The sequence below is a fragment of the Xiphias gladius genome, chromosome 11 (genome assembly GCF_016859285.1).
Source record: "Xiphias gladius isolate SHS-SW01 ecotype Sanya breed wild chromosome 11, ASM1685928v1, whole genome shotgun sequence".
NCBI lineage: Eukaryota > Metazoa > Chordata > Actinopteri > Istiophoriformes > Xiphiidae > Xiphias > Xiphias gladius.
The window spans coordinates 17,734,853-17,754,433 of NC_053410.1; the positions used below are offsets into that span (position 1 = coordinate 17,734,853).

The window sequence follows — 19,581 nt, forward strand, 5'->3', positions numbered from 1 at the left end:
GGGGACTTATGATACTTTTACATGTCTATGTAGTCTTTCTCATTATTCCAGATTTAAAGGGCGTGGAGAGATGAGCAATGATCTAATCTCCAGCAGCATTAAACCGAGCTGGTTAATCTGCTTAGTGTCATGCGGCACCATCCTTCACTTCAAGGCAATGGCAGAGTTTGCACACTCAGGATTTACCAGAGAGCAGACCGAGACTCTCAGCGAGGACAAACTGTGCCAGTAGAGTGAATATGTTCTCATCTAGCTCATTACTTGAGCCCCAGTACAGGACAGAAAATGTCTAAAGCTTCGTTTACTAGCTGTCCAAACCTGATGCTTGCAGTTTTTAATCTCCTATATGTAACTAAATCAATGGAAGCATTAATCCACGAGGCTGTTAGAAGAAATGAGGTGGAACATGCCATTCTTCTTTTGTGATTACTCCTGGAAATAAGACACTGTGAGGTCTCCTGGCTGCAAGAGTCTATGGCACAGGCAGATTTGATCAGCACTTTATTACACTACTGCATAACCACACTGCGTATAGGAAAGTCCTACAGAGCACAGGTTTTTGTGTAAACTTTCCAATTATATTTACAGGGTTTAGGTTGATGATTGTGTTCAGTTTTAGTAATTTCACGGCTGTGAAATGTGTAGCACTATTAGCTTAAAAGATACTGTTAGGTTTGCTTTTCTTTCGCCAAGACATATACTGTAGATGGCAATGTTGATCTGCTGTTCACCACTTTGATCCCGACTGAAATATCTCAATGACAACTGAAGATTTTGTCCACAGGGTCATTGTTCCCAGAGGTTGAAGCATGATCACATTTGTGATATCTGTACTTTTACTCTAGCGGCACCATGAGGCTTGTACTGAAATGTCTCAACAACGGCTGAATGGAGCGTTACGAAATTTGTAACAGATGTTCATGTCTCCTTCAGGATGAACTGTGATAATTTTGGTGATCCCTAAACCTTTCATCAAGCGTCATTAGGTCAACATTTCAATTTGTCCAGTACTTTTGTTTCTGACATAATACCTACAAAACTAATGAAGATAGAGAGGAAAAGGAAAAGATCGTAGCCCTCTGTTTCTCCATTGCCTTTTTTATAAACTTAGATTTTCAGACTTGTATGCAGTTCCAACAGACCGTTATAACCATTTGTTGCTTCATGTACGTATTCAATAGGCTCAATTCATCCCCACAGTCTATCTCATAGGATGTCCTGTGCAGGGAGAGCTGGAGGCCAAGGAGAGCCAGAGGAGGAGGTCAAGACCTTGAAAAGCTGCTTCTTGTAAATATTTGTAATATGTCCATTAATCACCAAGTCTTCGCTTCGAGAACAACAGAAAAACCGCAACTGGACCACTGGCTCCAAAAACTGGATAAGGATTTTATTGATAATTGAATTACATTTCTCTTTTATACATATTTCATAAATGATACAGGATTTTACATTTTTTATTTTTTGCCAACATTACAGCATCATATGTCAACCAAAGAAGAAAAATAAAAAAGACAAGAAAAACAAAGTAAAAAGGTAAGAATGGAGTACAAGATCATTTTCAATCCTATATTCTGCTTCACTCTTGAGGCATTTTAAACATGTCATATTGTAAGTGCACACAAACAAGATATTGAAAACATAACACACATTCAAAACATAGAATAATAATGGGATTTTGGAGAAAAAAGGTTGAGGGTGGACGAAAATGACAGGAGAGCGGGATGAGAATGGGAGGTGTTCCCCTGTAAGCGAAAAGATGTGCCCCTGACACTTTTCCTTTGCACTCAGATCCTGGACGATAGTAACTGAGGTCAAGAGGTCATAAAGCCTCCTTTACAGGTGCAATGAGGATGGAGGGTGTTTTTCCATTTATTGGGGAGTATCAAATGCACACTGAGGGCAGGTTTATGGGAGTAAATAAGGTGAAGATGGGACTGGGGTTTGATGGGGTTTGAGCAGTTGGTTGGCGGGGATTACGTCAGATTTGGCCGGGCAGGCTCTAAAGACGCAGCCCTGTCCACTGGCCTTTATAACTAGGAATCTCTACAAACAACGTTCTGAAATTATCTTTGCAGGTTGTTGTTGGTTTTTTTTTTTTTTGATAAATCATCTTTTTTTATTTTTACATAATTTTCCCATGTAAACATACATTCATGCAACACCCTCTTTATAATAAAGTTTCCCTATATTTGATATATTTTGTTTTCAAAAAAATAAAAGCGAGAGAAAAACAGAGGCAATAAACGGTGGATGGCATGATAAAAAGGAGGAGGTGATGATGAAGACAAGTGTTGTGTAGAAACAGCAGAGGGGAGGATTGAAGCCTCAACTCTCTCACCTCCCACAGTACATCTCCAAGGAAACACCGTCGTCACTTTGTGTGTGGCATGGTGCGTGTAAGTTAGTGCTGGTGTAAGTAAGGAAAAATTAATTGAAACCTCATGATGGCTATGAAGCGGGATGAGAGCGGAATTGATTTGCACCACCACTGAAAGGCAGGGATTAAGGGCTAAGTATTCATGAATATGGTGATCTGAACTTTGCCCGCACTGCCCTCATGCTCGTCAACATGTGGATTCAATAAACACGTTCTCACACACACAGCAAGGTTGATAAACACTCGCAAACATTCAAATACAACCGTCCTTTGTATGAAGGTGTCATTCCAAAGATTAACTTTCTCAATGATCTTGTCATTGCTATAGACAACACCAAATTGCTATATGTCTATACGGTTTAAATCATTAATCATCCAAAAGGCCCCGTTTACCTTGGATATAATGCACACACCAACACACACAGTAACAGACCAGACCAAATCCTGCTTTGAGATCTGCACGGCTAACTTTTGATTTGACTTAAAATCTTGCATTTTTATTTAAAAAAAACCTGCAGTTAAAACACAAGGATCTCCTCAGTGGGATTCAGCCAACTGTTCACACACAAGCAGGATATGATCTTAAACTAGAGTCTGTGTGCAGGGATGTAATGTCATTGTGCTTCCCCTCTGCAGAGGTGATCTACAGCAGTGCAGAGTGAAAATAACTGGCTTTGAGACCTTTTTTATTTCCTTTGAGACATATATGGGACCAGAGAGAGGGCCACTAATCCACACACTGGACAGAAAACTAAGCCGACAAAAATGTATTCAGTGACCATCCAAAAAAAAAGGACAACATAAACATATGGCTTCTATAACCTTGGATTTAACTGATCGGGGGGATGAGACTTCAGCTAGATGTGGCAAAGAAAAGTGTCCAATTAAGTACAAAATTGCAATAATGCTCCTACACATTCACAAATTTCTACTGAGGGCATACCACAGCATGCAGTCTACCCTGCCTTGCCATCGAAGGAGCAGGGGGGCATTACAGCAACAGTGGGAGGAGAAAACTCTGGCTTTATTTCAGGACAAAAAAAAGCCTCTATGAATCAATGCCATGATGCTTTTTTTTTTTTTTTTTGGAGCAGGCGTTATTTTGTCTATAAGCTTCGAATAATACGTTCAATTGGAAAAGGAAAAATATATGAGACTGAGAGAAGGGGATACTGAACTGCAGGCAATTTATTCAAATTATGCTCCTCCTGTAAACTGCGGCTTTACTTTTTTTTAAAAAGCCATTCAGTTCATCAGATATATTAAACTATAACATGCCTGTGGGTTTGTCTGAGGCAATGGTCTCTAAACATTTTAACCCCGTTCAGCAGCTATCTTTGCAGTCATGAGATGATTACAGAGGTCAAGCATGGCACTGCTCAAAAACAATTCCAATCCAATCCTTGTTCACCCTGATTTGGCGTCAACATTGTTCCCCCCTTTGGTGGCCATGCACAGGAGCCTTACATCCTACCTGGACATAGTTACTGTGAAATATACTGTGTGTGTTTGTCATGAAAAGATATGAAATAGCATACAGTGAATGCTCTGTATCTGTGTGTGTCTGTCACATTGCGGGTGTGCGTTAGTGGGGGTCTTCTGTGGTAGGAGATCTTCAGAGGATGTAAATGAGTTTCTCATGAAGTGATGTTTGTAAGAGAGCTCCTCCCCCCACTGAAAAAACTAGCCTCTGGTCATTTGTTTATTTGATTGTATACATATATATATATATTTATATTCTTTTCATAACAAATATACTATGGCTTTCAAAATAAAAAGTGCCAAAATATTTTTTTTTTTTGGAATAAAAGAACACACAGTGATGTTGTTGTCGGTATTACTCTCATACTTGCGCAGACCAGGCGGCTACAGGACATCAACAGGAAGAGGAAACAAGGCGCAGTCATGCCTACATCCTGTGAGTTGAGACAAGCTCCTGACAAAGGTCACACTGGGAGGGACATCTGTCCGTCTCCTGTAGGAGGTGTGGCCCGGGGAGGGAGGGGCAGCAGAGTTCAGCTACAGGAAGACGAAGGTCTCCCTGATGGTGCAACTGCAATCAGGACTTCCTTGTAAACTTTAACATATGGGATAGAGAGTCTCCCTGGAGCCTGCATCAACCAAGAGTAGGTGTGTGTGTGCGTGTTGACAGTTTGACTTCTCAAGGAAGCAGGACTATACTTCTGTGTCGACCCGCAGTGTGGCCAGGGTCGGTGTCCCAGTGTACCCTGAAAGTTGCGCACACGCACGCACGCACACACACACACACACACACACACACACACACACACACACACACACACACACACACACACACACACACACACACACAAAGACACACAAACAAAGACACAACCAAACTCAACAATGCCCCTCTGCATGTCGTCTGTCCTGGAGCGTCTAGAGGAGTGATAATATCCACAGTGCCCAGTTTTATTCCATCATCATCGTCTTCGTCGTCCATTTCATCATCCTCATCAACCTCAGCTGTACGTGTTTTTAAGTCCCTGGTATTCTCACCATCCTTCTTCGTCTTTTAATGTTTTTCACTTGCAATTCCAGCTAGAGTTTTCAGTCAGGAAAGTAAAAAGAAAAAAACGAAACAAAAAAGAAAACAGAAAAAAAATTAAAATTAAAAAAAATAATTAAGAGAAAAAAACTAACTCCCGCAGTTAAGAAAGGGATGGGATCATGGATGTGGGAGGGACCGGGTGAGGGGAGGGAGGAGTCTGAGAAATAGTTGGGGGTAAAAGGGGAGGGAGAAGGGTGTTGGACGGTCGGAGGGAAGAGGGAAAGGGGCTTGTAGGAGCTGAGAGAGGAGGGAGTCACTCTTTCCATCAATCTTTACTGGCGGTGAGCTGCTGAACTGGGAGCTGGAGCTGTAGCGGGTCCCGAAGACGCTTCAGATCCAACTCCACCTGGAGAGGGTAGACAGGGAGAGAGAGGGTGGTCGGTTTAAAAAAAAGAAAAAAAAAAAGAGACGAAAGTGTGTGGGGAACGGTATGAAAGTAGGTCTATCAATGGCCGTTACAAATTCAAGTACTGGAACTATAAAATGTGTGAATCCCCAGTGTGACTACTGTGCTCATTTTTTCAGTCACAAAACATCCAGCTTTCACCAGGCGACTGTACCTCGGCAATATCCTCTTTCAGCTTATTGTACTTCTCAATGTCGAAGCGTGTCCTTTTCACCCCCTTGTGGAAGAACAGCAGATACTGTCTATCTCTAGCGTCGGGGTAAACATACTCCTGCAGGTTAGAGAGAGACACAGACGAACATTTATCAGATAGCCTTGTCCTTGGGCCAAATCCCTCTGGTGACATATCAAACATCAAATGGTAATTCATGAATGCTGAATTCAATTTCGAAGGGTAACTGTGTCACCAGATCAGCCTTTTCAAAAGCTAAAAATATCACTGTCTAGTGCAGGGTGTTACACAGAGAGGATAACCATTATATTTCATCACTGTAACGCTTCTTTCTGTGGTTGCTAAAAGAGTTTCTGCAAAATGTGCTAAAAGAATCAATGATCCGTCACATTATTAGGCACAAAAAAAGCACCAAAATTAATGACCATTGTGCCCACTAGCAGTAAGGTTATTAATTTGATTAATCTGATGATAACTTTTACAATTACTTGTCTACCTTTTGGTCTGCAAAATATCAGAAAATTGTTTTAAAAAAGCCCATCACAATTTTTCTCGAGTTCAAGGTGACAACTTCAAATGATTTATTTTGTGTTACCAATAGTTCACAACCCTGAGTTATTCCCTTTACAAGGACATAACACATAGCAAATAAGCAAATCCTCAGATTCAAGAAACTGGAACCGGAGAATATTTGGCTTTTTTCCTTGATTTAAATGGTTTATGGATTATCAAGATTGTTGTTTTCTGTGAATCGGATAATCGTTTATCAGACTAATCTTTGACAGAAGATGCCTTTTACACTCAAACTTTACTACAAGCATGGTTGCAATAATGCTGCATGTATCATAACCTAAGATATGTAGGATCTTACTGTGTTTTGTTGTATCCTACCTGGCGTGTAAGCACGAAGTAGGCGTACATGGCCATGGCTGTTCCATAAGTGATGAAGTAGGTGACGGGCTCCATGATATCCCAGGAGTACTCCCACCATGTGAGCCGGGCCAGAATCCCAAACTGGGTGGCCATGTACGCCATGCCCCCCCACAGCACCCAGGTGGTACGCCGCTCTGCCTTCTTACTCAACTCCTCCTTCACCTACGCAGACGTCAAGAAGAAAACAGACAGTCGGTTCAAAAAGAACAAAGCAAGTGAATATGTGCTGAGAGTCTAGTGAGGAAGAAGGGGCATCACATTATGGATTTTTAGCACAAAAAAGTATACGAACCGACAACAGCTGTGATAAGTTGTTTTTTTTTACCCTTGTTTCCAGATTAAGACTTCATTTTCATGAGATCAACTGTTTTGCTGTAATCACAAATTGTCATCATTACACGAATGAGGTTTCCGACTTGATGGCCCCTTAACTGCACCCCTGGCGGCTCAACTGGCCAGGCCTTCTTTAACCAGTAATTTTAATAGCTTCATAGAAACAATGCCCGATATCTTAAACTAATGATATAATAAAATAATTATCTGCAGAATTCTCAAAATTCAAAGCAACTACGGCTCCTCTTGGTTTTCATGGAAAAGTATGCGGGAGCATGCTAATTTGCATGCTAATCAAATGTTTTACTGTTCAATTACTTGTCAAAGACGTGGTCGGCTGGGTCAGCAATGAACTTCTATAACCAACAACAGGAATGTCAGTGTAAAGACCTTCTCTAGGGGGCGAAGTTGTGAGTTGAGGTCCTCCAGTCGTCCAATCAGATCACGCTCTTTGCTAAGTTGGTGCTCCTCGATGCGTAGGGTGGTGTACAGCTGCTGCACCAGAAACTTAACGTCATTCAGCCTTTCTGCCTCCTCGTGGGGCAGCAGCTCTGAGGCACACACACAAATGCATACAAATAAACAGGCTTTAATACGATCTACTTTTTGGCAGCAAAACCACTTCTTCCTCTTATTGGTAGTGACCTTAACTGTGAGGGAATGACTCAGAGCAAACAGTACAGGCTCTGGCTTTACTGTGCCAGCACTCACCCCTCCGTGGTGGCCGCACGAGGTGTGTGGTATCATTAATGACGAGCTTGAAATCATCCAGCAGCAGGATGTCTATACCTGTGGAGGAGGCCACCCTTGCTCCATCTAGAGGGAGAGACAAATGGGACAGGGGCAGTGAGAGAGAGAGATGGAGCACTGATGGGAAGCAGCCTCAAACACCCTTCCCCTCTCTCTACAATCAGGCTCGTTGCCGTCTGATTATCGTGAGAGGTCAAAGCAGAAGCACTTACACACTAAAAGTAAGATTTCAAGTACCAGCTGTTCCTCTATAATGACTGGAGTGAGGCTGGAGTGAGCAACAGCTGCAGGAACACTTAATAGCCTCAACATAAAAGAACACTTGAGAGCATGTAAGGACATGTATATGCATAACCTGCAGGGGTAAATGGATATAGTGGGGGTTTGTTTATTCTTGTGTTCGTGTGCTTACCCATGGAGTAGATGGCTACCCGGTCAATGCCTCTGTCCTCTGCCTGGAGCTGTTGCAGGAATACTCCCACACAGTCACTTAGAGGCTTGAGGGTGAACTGACAGCGCTCTCGCCTGGATGGCAAACTGACTGAGATCACCGGCAGCCCGTTCTGATACACCACTGTCACCTCTGTGAGGGACATTGCAGGCAACAAAATTCAAGTCAGACACATGTCACAAAAGCAGAAATGTAAAATGAACCATGGAAATGAGCTTTCATTTACTCTGATTAAAGTGACTGAACATTTAATAAGAATGCATAAGGAGCAGTTTTAATTGTTTGTTTTGCTCAGTCTTGGCATCTCCTGAATGACTAGCTTCTGACTATATACAGAATCATGAAATACTTACTCATACTGGAATATCAGCTGTCTGTTTGGAAGTTTAATGCTTCTAACTTGAACTCTGGACACTGCCAACTAATCCCACACTGTCCACAACAACACCATAAAACATTTTAGGCTCTGATATTCTGATGATGTTATACTAACTTTAAAATAACAAAAAAAACAAAAAAACAAAAAAAAAAAGAAGAAGAAGAATTTTTTTGATTGACCACACAAGGGAATGTGGTTTGACACCCAGCAGGGGGCAGTACAACAGCAGCTCCACCTGTCGGAGGAGTTCAACAACAAACCTGCCAAACTATGATAACTAAGGGTGGCAGCAGCCCAGGGACAATATGCAACCTCAAACCAAACCAATCATATCGGCATCAGTCTCCATTGTTTTACCATCAAGAACTAAAAGGTTAAAACACCAGGAGTTATATGTAAATCCTATGTAAATTGTGATTTGCTGTTTTGTTGAAATAAGCCCTCGTCGGTGTCCAAGAATTAATATGACATAATATTACTAACCTTCTCCTCATAGAACGGTTATGTTGATTCGTCAATGCCAACTATTGATATTTCTTATTCCCATAAAATGGCTAAAATGACCTGTAAATAATGCTTGTGTGCTGGGACTGATAAAGGACCTTAAGGTACGCATCACAATGTATACATTCCTTGTTTTAGCTTTTCATAGCAGCGCAAACAGAAATATGGAATGAATCAGTGAACCAGGGACTAACAGAGTGTACTCCCAGCACTATTTGGAGGTGGTGATTTGATGTGTTTGGAGCTTTCATCTGTATTTGCTTGTTTTTTTTTAGCATTACCACAAGGATTGTCATTTTTGTACCAAATGGCTGAGCACCTGTCCTGCTCAGTGGCACTTTTTTTCTGGCATACTAATAATGGTCTTTAGTCCAGCTCCTAACCAAACTGGTTATAATGATCCTGCACAGTTTACACCATTATCATGCTGAGTGGCCCCTAATGACAGAGCCAAGATTCAATGCAGAGGGCTGCGAGCCCAGAGGAGGGTGATCCAAGCTGCCTTGTTGCTGCTGCACCCAAACAACCTCTCCCTCCTGCTCAGGACCACTGCAGTGAATCAGCAGATCTCTGCTCGGGCTCGGCTCGCATCGAAAAGTGAGGGATCATCGGCTGGCACAGGCGGCACAAGCCGGGCTCGGTTTCAGGAGTGCCATGACCATGTTCAAAGACACAGCGGTGCAGACCTTTCATTTCGCACCCACTCCTTCATTCATTACAGTGACAATTTGAAACTTTGCGCCAAATATCTGAGCTGCTCTCCTCCTACACCTGCTCCCTTTGTCCTCCTCTATCCAGGCATCACAGGGACATTGCTACAGGTGGAAGCATCCTGTGCCTATCTCTGCTCCAATGCTACAGCTCTTAAAACTCACTTTAAAATCTAATCAGCTTGTCCTGCAATGCTGCTTCCTTCTCCTCTCAGTCCCCCTACCTTTCTCTTCCTCCCTCCGTTCACGCTCTCCATCTCTCCCGCCTCTCACACAGACAAGCAGATGCTACCCCAAGAGAGATTCCATATTTATGAATACTGGCTGTTAATTCCAAATGAGCCTCCGCTGTCTGATTGATGCAGAATTCCTCTCCAGTGCAGAATTCATTTGTCTTGGACGGGGGGCAGAGGCTGGATTTGGGGTTTTTCTTTAAAAAGGGAAACCCCTGATACAGCTTTTTATGGTCTGAAATAAACTAGTATAAGGATTACTATGAAGACTTACCTTCTGGAGCAGCGGAGGAGCACAACAGTCTCTGGCCATGCCATGAGGGTCCGCCCCGCCAAACCTGCAGATAAGAGAAAGTGCAACAATGTGGTTATCCCACCTGTACACAGCACTCTCTAATCTAACACTTCTGCTCTGTCAGCCAGTGTGTAACACTCAACATGACAACATGACACTACCCTGAACTATGCCATTGACTTCTCTGATTGCGTATTTGTGAGACTGACCAATTCTTACATTACAAAGTGGCTTCCTCTGTTCAAGAAATGTTCCCATATGCAGAACTGGGGCCACGCCCATATTAATATCTAACTGCAGCTTCTCAGTCAAAGAAATATTCTACAATGGCCTGACACATAAAAACACGCACATAGCCTCACGTATCCTCATAATCTCTCATATCTAAATACACCGCCATCCAGACACAGAAACCGCCACTTGGAGGAAAACACCACCTTGGGAGATACAGAAAGACGGCAGCTGAATGCAGCTTGAATAACAACAGTGCGGTTCAGTATGAATTCTCCACTTGTGTCACCGACTAGTGGGAGGAGGGGAAGAAGAAAAACATAGGAGCAGAGCTTGGGGAAACCCTTGTTTTTTTTTTTCCGTTTTTTTTTCCCTGTTCAGAAAAGTAGGAGTGTTCATATGCTCTGCACATGTTTCAAATTACAGAGCTCGTCCTGTTTTCTGGTGAGCCACGGTCGAGCCTTTTAAGGCACGGGCTGTCAGATCTCCTCAGATTTACACAGAGCGAATGGGGGTGAGGATGAGGCATCGGAAATCAAGCAGGAGAGAGAGCCAGGGGGCAAAAACACAACTTTTCTGATTAAAGTTTTAGTTGTGTCTGCACACACAAACAAATATGTCTCTACTGCAGCACAAAAAAAAAAAAAAAAAAAAAAAAGAGCACTGCGCCTCTGCCGACTGATCCTAATTTTGAATAAGTGGTGCCTGGAGCCATGCGATCTGTGGCGCCGTAGTGCTGTATATAAATGTATTCAATGTTTATGCAGACACATTACGTCCTCCTATGAGGGTACAGCGTCACCACTGAATCATGTACACATTCAGTAACCCTTCATTTTCTGGAGGCACGGGACAGCTTTTACGCCGTCAACAGACCTGAGAGCATGGTACTCAGCATCCAGCAGGCCTCAGTCTGATGCGCTCACTCTGTGTACCACTGTTGTAATATGTGAGCTGAATCCCAATGGCGGAGAGACAAAGCTATTCCAGCTTCTCCTTTATGACTCTGCACTGACAGTTATGGACCGAAAAGATATTTTAGCGGAGAGCATTTGTTTATGTGTGTGTGCATTTATGTGTATATGCTGCAGCCAGACACTTTTGGAATCTGTAGCACTGAGCCAAGCATAAACACTTTGGACTCCCATCTACAAACCTCTACATTTCTATGCTGTATGGGCCGCAAATGCTAATGCCAGATCTTATCATTACACAGCAGGACATACTGTATATCCTGGCTAACTCTGTGATACAGGAACCAACAGAGGAAGCTCTAGTGCTCAGAATGCACTAATTCTTTCCAATGTATGCCTCATCAGAGGGCCCAGTGATGCAGCTTAAGACTTGGGGCTCACGTTTCATGGTTCAGGGTAAGACTTCTCTATCATGTACAGAGCTTTTTATTGTGTGATTTGTCCTGGGTGAGGTTGGTCAAAGCCAGTAACCGTAAAAAGCTTTACAACATCGTACAAGGTTCAAATTTAGAGATTTTCAAGATCCTTTCAGTCAGGTTTATGGTAAGTGACAGCTGTCTGAACTTACCTGCCCCAGTTATACTCCATGCCAGTTAAAGCAAACACTAACCTAACCTGCCTTCACTCTTCAAGTGTTGCCTCCTTGTTAGTCCCCGAAGAGAAAATGAAAACTTTTTTAACACGCAACTTTCTTTCATCAGAAATATTTTTTTTTGTGAGAGGAAAGGACTAGCAGTGGGTTTACCTGTGATCCCAGCATCAGCCTGACAAACAATGCTGCCAATCAACTGCTGCTGATTTAATGTCACGGCTGTCAATCGGGGAATGTGTGCCAATCACAGCTGTTCAATCGATTTTTCAGATAGACAGTCCAAACAAGTCAGTCAATGTGTGCTAATCTACACATAAATGTCTAGATCAACACACACTGTGACAGTTACAGCCACGCTGACTTGTGACCCTGAAAATTGCTGTGAACGTTTCAACAGCAGAACATAACTGACATTAATAAGCAATGAGGTGCTAACCTGCCTTCAATCTTCAAGTGTTACCTCCTTGTTAGTCCCCCGAGGGATAATAAAAACTTCTAAAACGCAACTTTCTTTCATATTTTTCAACATCTGCAAATACAGGGAATGGTGAGGAACAATTTAAAGATGTCTGTAAACATTTATGAAAAGTAACTGCGACCACTACAGCATTCATGCAGGACCTCTACAATGACATCTGCTGTAAACTGAGCACCACGAATAGAGATCACAGGGGTGTGTGCATGTGTGTGTCTACATATCAGGATTGTAAAAATCTTGTTTTGACGCCACAAGGCCAAAGAGACAAAATGTTGAATGTGTAATTGTCTCTCTGTCTGTGTGTCTGTGTGTGTGTCAGTGTGTCTGTTTGTGCCTGTGTGTGTTCTAAACGGGAATCGCAATTACTGTCCCGTGGTACCAAGAAGACACCAAACAGTGATTAGGCTGCTGATCAGATGACATGCTGAGAAAGGCGTTTTGGCTGGTCTAGAATAACTGCAAAGTCTGCAGAGAGCAGTCCAGCGCTGCTTTACTCATTCATTAACTTCAGCTGCTTGAAGCCAGAAGGAAAGATTTCATCGAGATATCCACAACATCTCCTGCACCGACCCACACACCCAGACACAGGGCACCGTCACAAACATAAGCAAATTTGGCACTAGCGTGTGTGTACATCCATCTGTGGAGTGACGCGTACGTGTGAATGTACCTCTGTGTGTTTGTAGGTGGCGGGTGTGTATGTGTGTGTGTCTGTGTGTGTGTTTGTGTGTGTGTACACCCGTCTGTTCACCAGCCTGTTTGTCAGCGGGAGTTGCAGAGCGACTCAGCGAAGCCCCCCTCCCCTCCTCCGCCACCTCCCCTCCCCCGGCACACAGCCACTGAAACGTTGCCTGAAATATTTAACAGCGTAGCAGCAGTCAATAGCACAGCAACCTTGGAATCAATGTCATAGGGCTAGGAGAGGCAGAAAAAGAAAGAAACTGGCGTCGAGGATGGCTGGGAAGATGGACAGATGAGCTGGAAGAGAGAAAGAGGTGAGGATAAATGGAGGAGCAGCAGGGGAGCGATAGAGATAAATGAAGGCTGGAGTAAAAGGGTGTGAGTCATGAGTGCGCTTGCGTTTCTAGCCATGTGCTGCATATACTGTACCCTGCAGCAGGCAATCCCTTCCTACTGAAAAGTGACTGTAGTTGAGTGTGTGTGTGTGTGTGTGTGTGTGTGTGTGTGTGTGTGTGTGTGTGTGTGTGTGTGTGTAGCGGAGATGGTGGCTAGAAAGAGAGAGAGGAGGAAGAGATGAAGGGAAACAGAGGAAGGCAGGGAGAGAGAGGGAGGGGGGCGGAAGATAAAAAGAGAACGCCATGAGTATGAGGGAAAGCAGGGGGAGGGAGGAGAGGAGCAGTAGACTTGCTGGGAGGTGGGGAGGGAGGGATGGGGGGGACTGCTGATCACTGCAGTAAAGGAATCCCTTGTCTAGAAAGGGGGGTTGCCCCTCGACTTCACCCTCTCTCCCTCTCTCCCTCCCTTTCTCCCTCCCTCCCTCCGCACGCCCTCCCCGGCACACAGCCACTGAAACGTTGCCTGAAATATTTAACAGCGTAGCAGCAGTCAATAGCACAGCAACCTTGGAATCAATGTCATAGGGCTAGGAGAGGCAGAAAAAGAAAGAAACTGGCGTCGAGGATGGCTGGGAAGATGGACAGATGAGCTGGAAGAGAGAAAGAGGTGAGGATAAATGGAGGAGCAGCAGGGGAGCGATAGAGATAAATGAAGGCTGGAGTAAAAGGGTGTGAGTCATGAGTGCGCTTGCGTTTCTAGCCATGTGCTGCATATACTGTACCCTGCAGCAGGCAATCCCTTCCTACTGAAAAGTGACTGTAGTTGAGTGTGTGTGTGTGTGTAGCGGAGATGGTGGCTAGAAAGAGAGAGAGGAGGGGGCGGAAGATAAAAAGAGAACGCCATGAGTATGAGGGAAAGCAGGGGGAGGGAGGAGAGGAGCAGTAGACTTGCTGGGAGGTGGGGAGGGAGGGATGGGGGACTGCTGATCACGGCAGTAAAGGAATCCCTTGTCTAGAAAGGGGGGTTGCCCCTCGACTTCACCCTCTCTCCCTCTCTCCCTCCCTTTCCCCTCCCCTCCTCCGCACGCCCTCCCCGGCACACAGCCACAGAAACGTTGCCTGAAATATTTAACAGCGTAGCAGCAGTCAATAGCACAGCAACCTTGGAATCAATGTCATAGGGCTAGGAGAGGCAGAAAAAGAAAGAAACTGGCGTCGAGGATGGCTGGGAAGATGGACAGATGAGCTGGAAGAGAGAAAGAGGTGAGGATAAATGGAGGAGCAGCAGGGGAGCGATAGAGATAAATGAAGGCTGGAGTAAAAGGGTGTGAGTCATGAGTGCGCTTGCGTTTCTAGCCATGTGCTGCATATACTGTACCCTGCAGCAGACAATCCCTTCCTACTGAAAAGTGACTGTAGTTGAGCGTGTCTGTGTGAGTGTGTGTGTGTGTGTGTATGTGGGTTACAGACACCAGCACTGAGGAATAATGTCGCTTGACTTAATTCCCTTTTTTATGCTGCCCTTCTGGGGGCAGTCATTTATCTACACAAAAGACTGCATCCATCTATGTGGTAATATGCTGTCCTGGGCTGCAGCTACGGACCAGATAACGTGGGTAGTCACACAAACTCACTCATGAAATCATTCATTGATGCACAGGCTCACCCATGTACACCTCACCCATGTCAATAGAGCGGATATTATACGCTCATCCTAGGCATGACGACACACCGGCAGCTGAGTTATCTTTTAATATAATGCCTACTTATCAGACATGCTTTAATTCTATTTTTTTCCCCAATTCCTTTTACTGGCAGAATTCATAACGTGGGGATAGATTTACAATCAAACGAGGTGGGATCAATTCCCCAGTGGTTCAGTCGTTCGATAAGGGCCGGGGTCAAGGAGAGGTGGGGTGCTCCATCATGTTACCATGATAGCCAAAGCTGGGAGATGAGCGCATGGTCAAGGTGGGGTCAGTGGGAGGTCACTGTGTGTAGAACAACAGTACACAATGGGATAGGTCAATATGAAGCCATTGTAGAGGGCAGGACAGAACGCATCCCGCCATAATCCAAGAGGTGTACCCAAAAAACTTCAAATGTATCAACCGAGAGTTGAAGCTTCGCAGAGGGACGAACATGTTACCCCAGTACCCATGATCCACCTACTCTGTAAGAACGCCACTGAACTGGTACAGAACAGAGTTTACAGTATGTCATCAACAATTAGCTGTGACAGCCTGCTGACTCGACTTTGAGGACTATTTCCATGTGGATTGTTAGAGCAGCCAAATGAGGTTTATGGGCTATTAAATTGGAAATACACTGCATCTACTATCTCATCTGCCTCTAAAAGGAATGTGTTAGGACGATGCTCTCATTCATTAACCCAGTAAGATGTCTGAGTGTTTTTTTTGTAACATTGTGTTCCTAACTTTATTACTCTTTTATAGCACATTAAGAGGCTGCTGACTGTGACAGTTTAAAAACTCTTTCTTGCCCTCATTTCCAGTGATGTGCAATATTTTTTTTTATTTTGTCTTGGAAATAATTAAATATCAACTCAATTATGCGAAAATACCATTTGTAAAATTTTTATTTTTTACTATAAGCATAGTTTTACTACCTTACAAACCTTGCAAACTGCACAGTCAGACATTTTCTTAAATATCTGTTTAGATTGATGGCCTAACAACTGAACATGGGGTTTGAGTTTATGAATCAGAACTGATCGCATAGTCTTAGCTGGGACACTCCTAATTCATCCTTGCCAAGACTTTCATGATGATTGTTCATAACCAGTTCATCTTTAGATTATTTTTTTGTTCAATATTTTCATTGTTTTGTGTGTAAAATGTCAGAAAATGGCGTAAATGTCCAAATATCCGAGATCAATGATATAAAAGAAAGGAAAACAGCTAATTCTCACACTTGACAAGTTCAAACCAGGAAATGTTTTTTCTTGATAAATGGTGATTAATTGACTATCAAATTGTTGATTGATCTTTTTTCTGTTGACAGACAAACCGATTTATAGACTAAATGCAATCTTTGGCTAGAATTCCCTCACGCTGAGGGAAAGCGTAGTAAATGGGACAAAACACTTGCTGGCTAACATCTTATAAATAATACAGCTGGTATGTAAAGGTCGTATTATGTCGGAGCAATAAAGCTGATGTGTCCAGTTTTCTATATTGCTGCTGTGCTTCATGTCACCTCCTCTCTCTAGTCTGCTCCAGGGGCGAGGTCCTGTCCACTCAGCCCCTTGCACCCCACACCCCCCCACTGAGGCGATAACAAGTTGAAAAGTAAAGCTGTCACCGTTCCAAGGCACTCGCAATCCCTGGCACGCACACACCCACTTTCTCTGTCCCCTCATAAAAACAGACAAAAGCACACATTCACCTAGATAGGCCGGGCACTCAGCAATTGCTACAGAAGAAAGTGGATTTGCGTACGGTGTGACACTAATCACTGTCATTTCTTCAGCCTCAGCACTGAAGAGCTTATGTAACGAAAGAAAATCCTGCCTTTTCTCTCAACAGTGTTCCTCGCCTGGTAAAAGCCATTAACAGATAGGCAATCTGCAGCCACATTCTGGAACGCCAAAGTATTAAGTAATCTCCGTTCACACATTGAGAAGAAAACCGTGACAAAGCATAGTGTGCCCCGCGAAAGCCCACACCAGTGTGGTCTCTCCACTGCAATGCAGAGTTGACAGTGAAAACAACCTTCCCCTGATTAGGCTTAGGCGATTTCAAACATCAAAACCCTACACCAGTTACCGCGAGATATAAATAATTCCAGCTTAATCTTTCATTCCATTTCAATAAATTGCCTTTCAGACCGTGGACATGCTTTGATTAATTAATGCCAGCTCATGGCCTGCTTAAGCCTTCGGATAAGATCTCAGCTGTGAATGAACCTGTTTCTGTGACACGTGGGCTACTTCAGAAGGGCCGTGTTTGAGCCCTCATGCCTCATACCACCCCTTACACCAGCACCCACCCCTCCACACCTCCTGGGAACCAGCAACACTGGAACTTGATGCATTATTAAACAGCGGTGCAGGCTTTCACGCCTGGGCTTAGAAGACAGCCAGTGCTCGGCCATTGTGCTTCACAGCTCTGTTCCTCGAAGTATTCAATCCAGCTGAGGGGCAGCATCTGCGTTATCGACTTCCTTGAGTCACTCTTGAGATCAGAGCAGTGCAGAATATGAAACAGTGTTTGCATGCACAACGAGCATATATACAGTTCGTGAGCACGTGTGTGTGTGTATGTTGGAGGGGGGATTGCTCATACATCAGATGGCACTACTGCTTGTGTCAGTGTTAATTTCAGTGCAGGTCACGCAATACTCTGCCCCTCACCTACTGTAGCACTGGATGAAGGAACTTCTCTTTTCCTCTTCCCTTCCTTTAGCTTTATCAGTTTTCCCCTCTCTTTAAGGTAATTGAGACTCTGCTGACAGTCTTAGACATACATCTAAGAAATGCATGCACATTGAGCCTTGCACATGCACACTACACACACTAGCCATGATCTTACTGCTGATCCACCAATCAATGCTGCTTAATGAGCACTGTTCAATCCTTATTATCCCCCCTTTCTTTCTCTTCCCACCACCAGCTACACATTGAAAGCCTTTCTGTCCATCTATTCTTCCCACTTTTATAGTTATCCTCTTTGCAGGAACGGATCTACATTTTCCACCAACACCTCCCATTTTTTTTGGATGCATTAACTATAGTGGAAGATAAATAACTTTTTTTGAATTGAGAAATAAGGTAACTCTCATTCATTCTAAGACAGCACAGTGGCCTCTGTGACCACTTCCCTGCTTGTTCCTGCTTACGCTGCGGGGAAACAGCAATATTTTTCCAAGGTTTTATACAAAAGTTTGGCCTCGGGATAGTCTGTCAAATCGTGATGATATCTCTGCCGTGAGATATAACTGGTTCATTTCAGAGGCACAAAACAAAACTTTTTCGAAGGATTCCTGTGGCAAAAACATTCCCCTTCAGGATTCAAAGTTCACGGTCGCTTTTATCAAAACCCACTCTGAATAAAATATCACGTTCAGAGCAGAGGCATTAGTACTAGGTCATCACCAATTTATCTCTCATCTGTGATGCTGAAGGGCACAAGATGCTCTACTTTCTCGCTTTTCTGCTTCATATCTTGCCTTTCTTCCATAATCTGACCCCCAAGTTGTGTTCTGGCTAAGAGCCAAATATACAAACTTTGTATCTTGTAACTCATCTAACCATGGTCAATGAACACATTTATTCTGTTTGCAAAACAAGTTTCAACATCTTGGGATGGCACCTCACACTTTAAAAACCTCTGTTATAGCCTAAATAGTATAAAATAAAATAAAATAAAATAAAATAAAAATAAATGCTGGCAACTCCTGTAAATCTAAGTTTACTAAACCAGATCCTTTCCATATTCCATAACAAAAGTTGTTGTTTTTTTTTATAAAGATTTATACAAATGGCAATCAATAGTGTTCACCTTCCAGCTAATCTAAAGTCTTGAGAATTTGAAAAGGTACAAGAGGCTCAAAGCTTCTCTCTGGGCTTGTTCAGTTTAGAGACCGACTAATTAAATGTCAGCTGAGACACAACATGCCGTAAAACACAACAGTGAAAATGTCATATTTGCATTTTGAGGCAGCCAGGTGCCTATTAATCTCGATTGAGGGTGCTGGTTTTTGCTGCAGTATTGCTTGACTAATAGGCCAGACACTCTGCTTTAACCTGCTGCCATTAAAACTATCCATCTGGTCAGACTACAGCGTTGATGGGAGAGAAACTGATATATCATGGGATAAGCATGGGTCTGTGTTCACAATTTGAGCAGTGGTATAATTTCATCATTAGACGTCTCCTTTCATAGAAGAGCTATTAATACATACGCTCCCCGCATACTGAGAACCATAAGAGGATATGAGGTAGTTGCAACATCCGGCAGACTGTTAATATGACAGCTGCTACCATAAATGGTCAAAAAGCAGCTAGTAGAGTGCTTGTTTTACTAATATTCCCTTGATGCAGAGTTGACCTAAGATGTTTGTGTCTCTGCTCTCCGTCAGCCTGTGAGGTGATGATTAGGTACAGTATCTCAAAGACCGAATTCCCCCTGAAGCGGCAGCAGCATCTGTCATT

At 43.4% G+C, this 19,581-nt stretch overlaps 1 protein-coding gene across 3 annotated transcripts in view; it reads right to left on the bottom strand.

Annotated features, from left to right (window-relative positions):
* Positions 1-4,699: 4,699 nt before the first annotated feature.
* Positions 4,700-19,581, bottom strand: part of mcu (mitochondrial calcium uniporter) — a 50,840-nt gene continuing 35,958 nt past the window's right edge. For 2 of the 3 annotated variants that reach the window (XM_040138614.1, XM_040138613.1), the window contains exons 3-9: positions 10,095-10,158; positions 7,956-8,126; positions 7,505-7,609; positions 7,184-7,344; positions 6,419-6,622; positions 5,510-5,626; positions 4,700-5,295 (exon numbers count right to left, since the gene is read on the bottom strand). In XM_040138614.1, the coding sequence (XP_039994548.1) occupies positions 5,215-5,295; positions 5,510-5,626; positions 6,419-6,622; positions 7,184-7,344; positions 7,505-7,609; positions 7,956-8,126; positions 10,095-10,158 (903 nt within the window). In that variant the 3' untranslated portion in view covers positions 4,700-5,214. Of the gene's footprint in view, positions 5,296-5,509; positions 5,627-6,418; positions 6,623-7,183; positions 7,345-7,504; positions 7,610-7,955; positions 8,127-10,094; positions 10,159-12,065; positions 12,105-19,581 lie in introns of those variants that run through there. The other variant, XM_040138615.1, reaches the window with a different exon arrangement.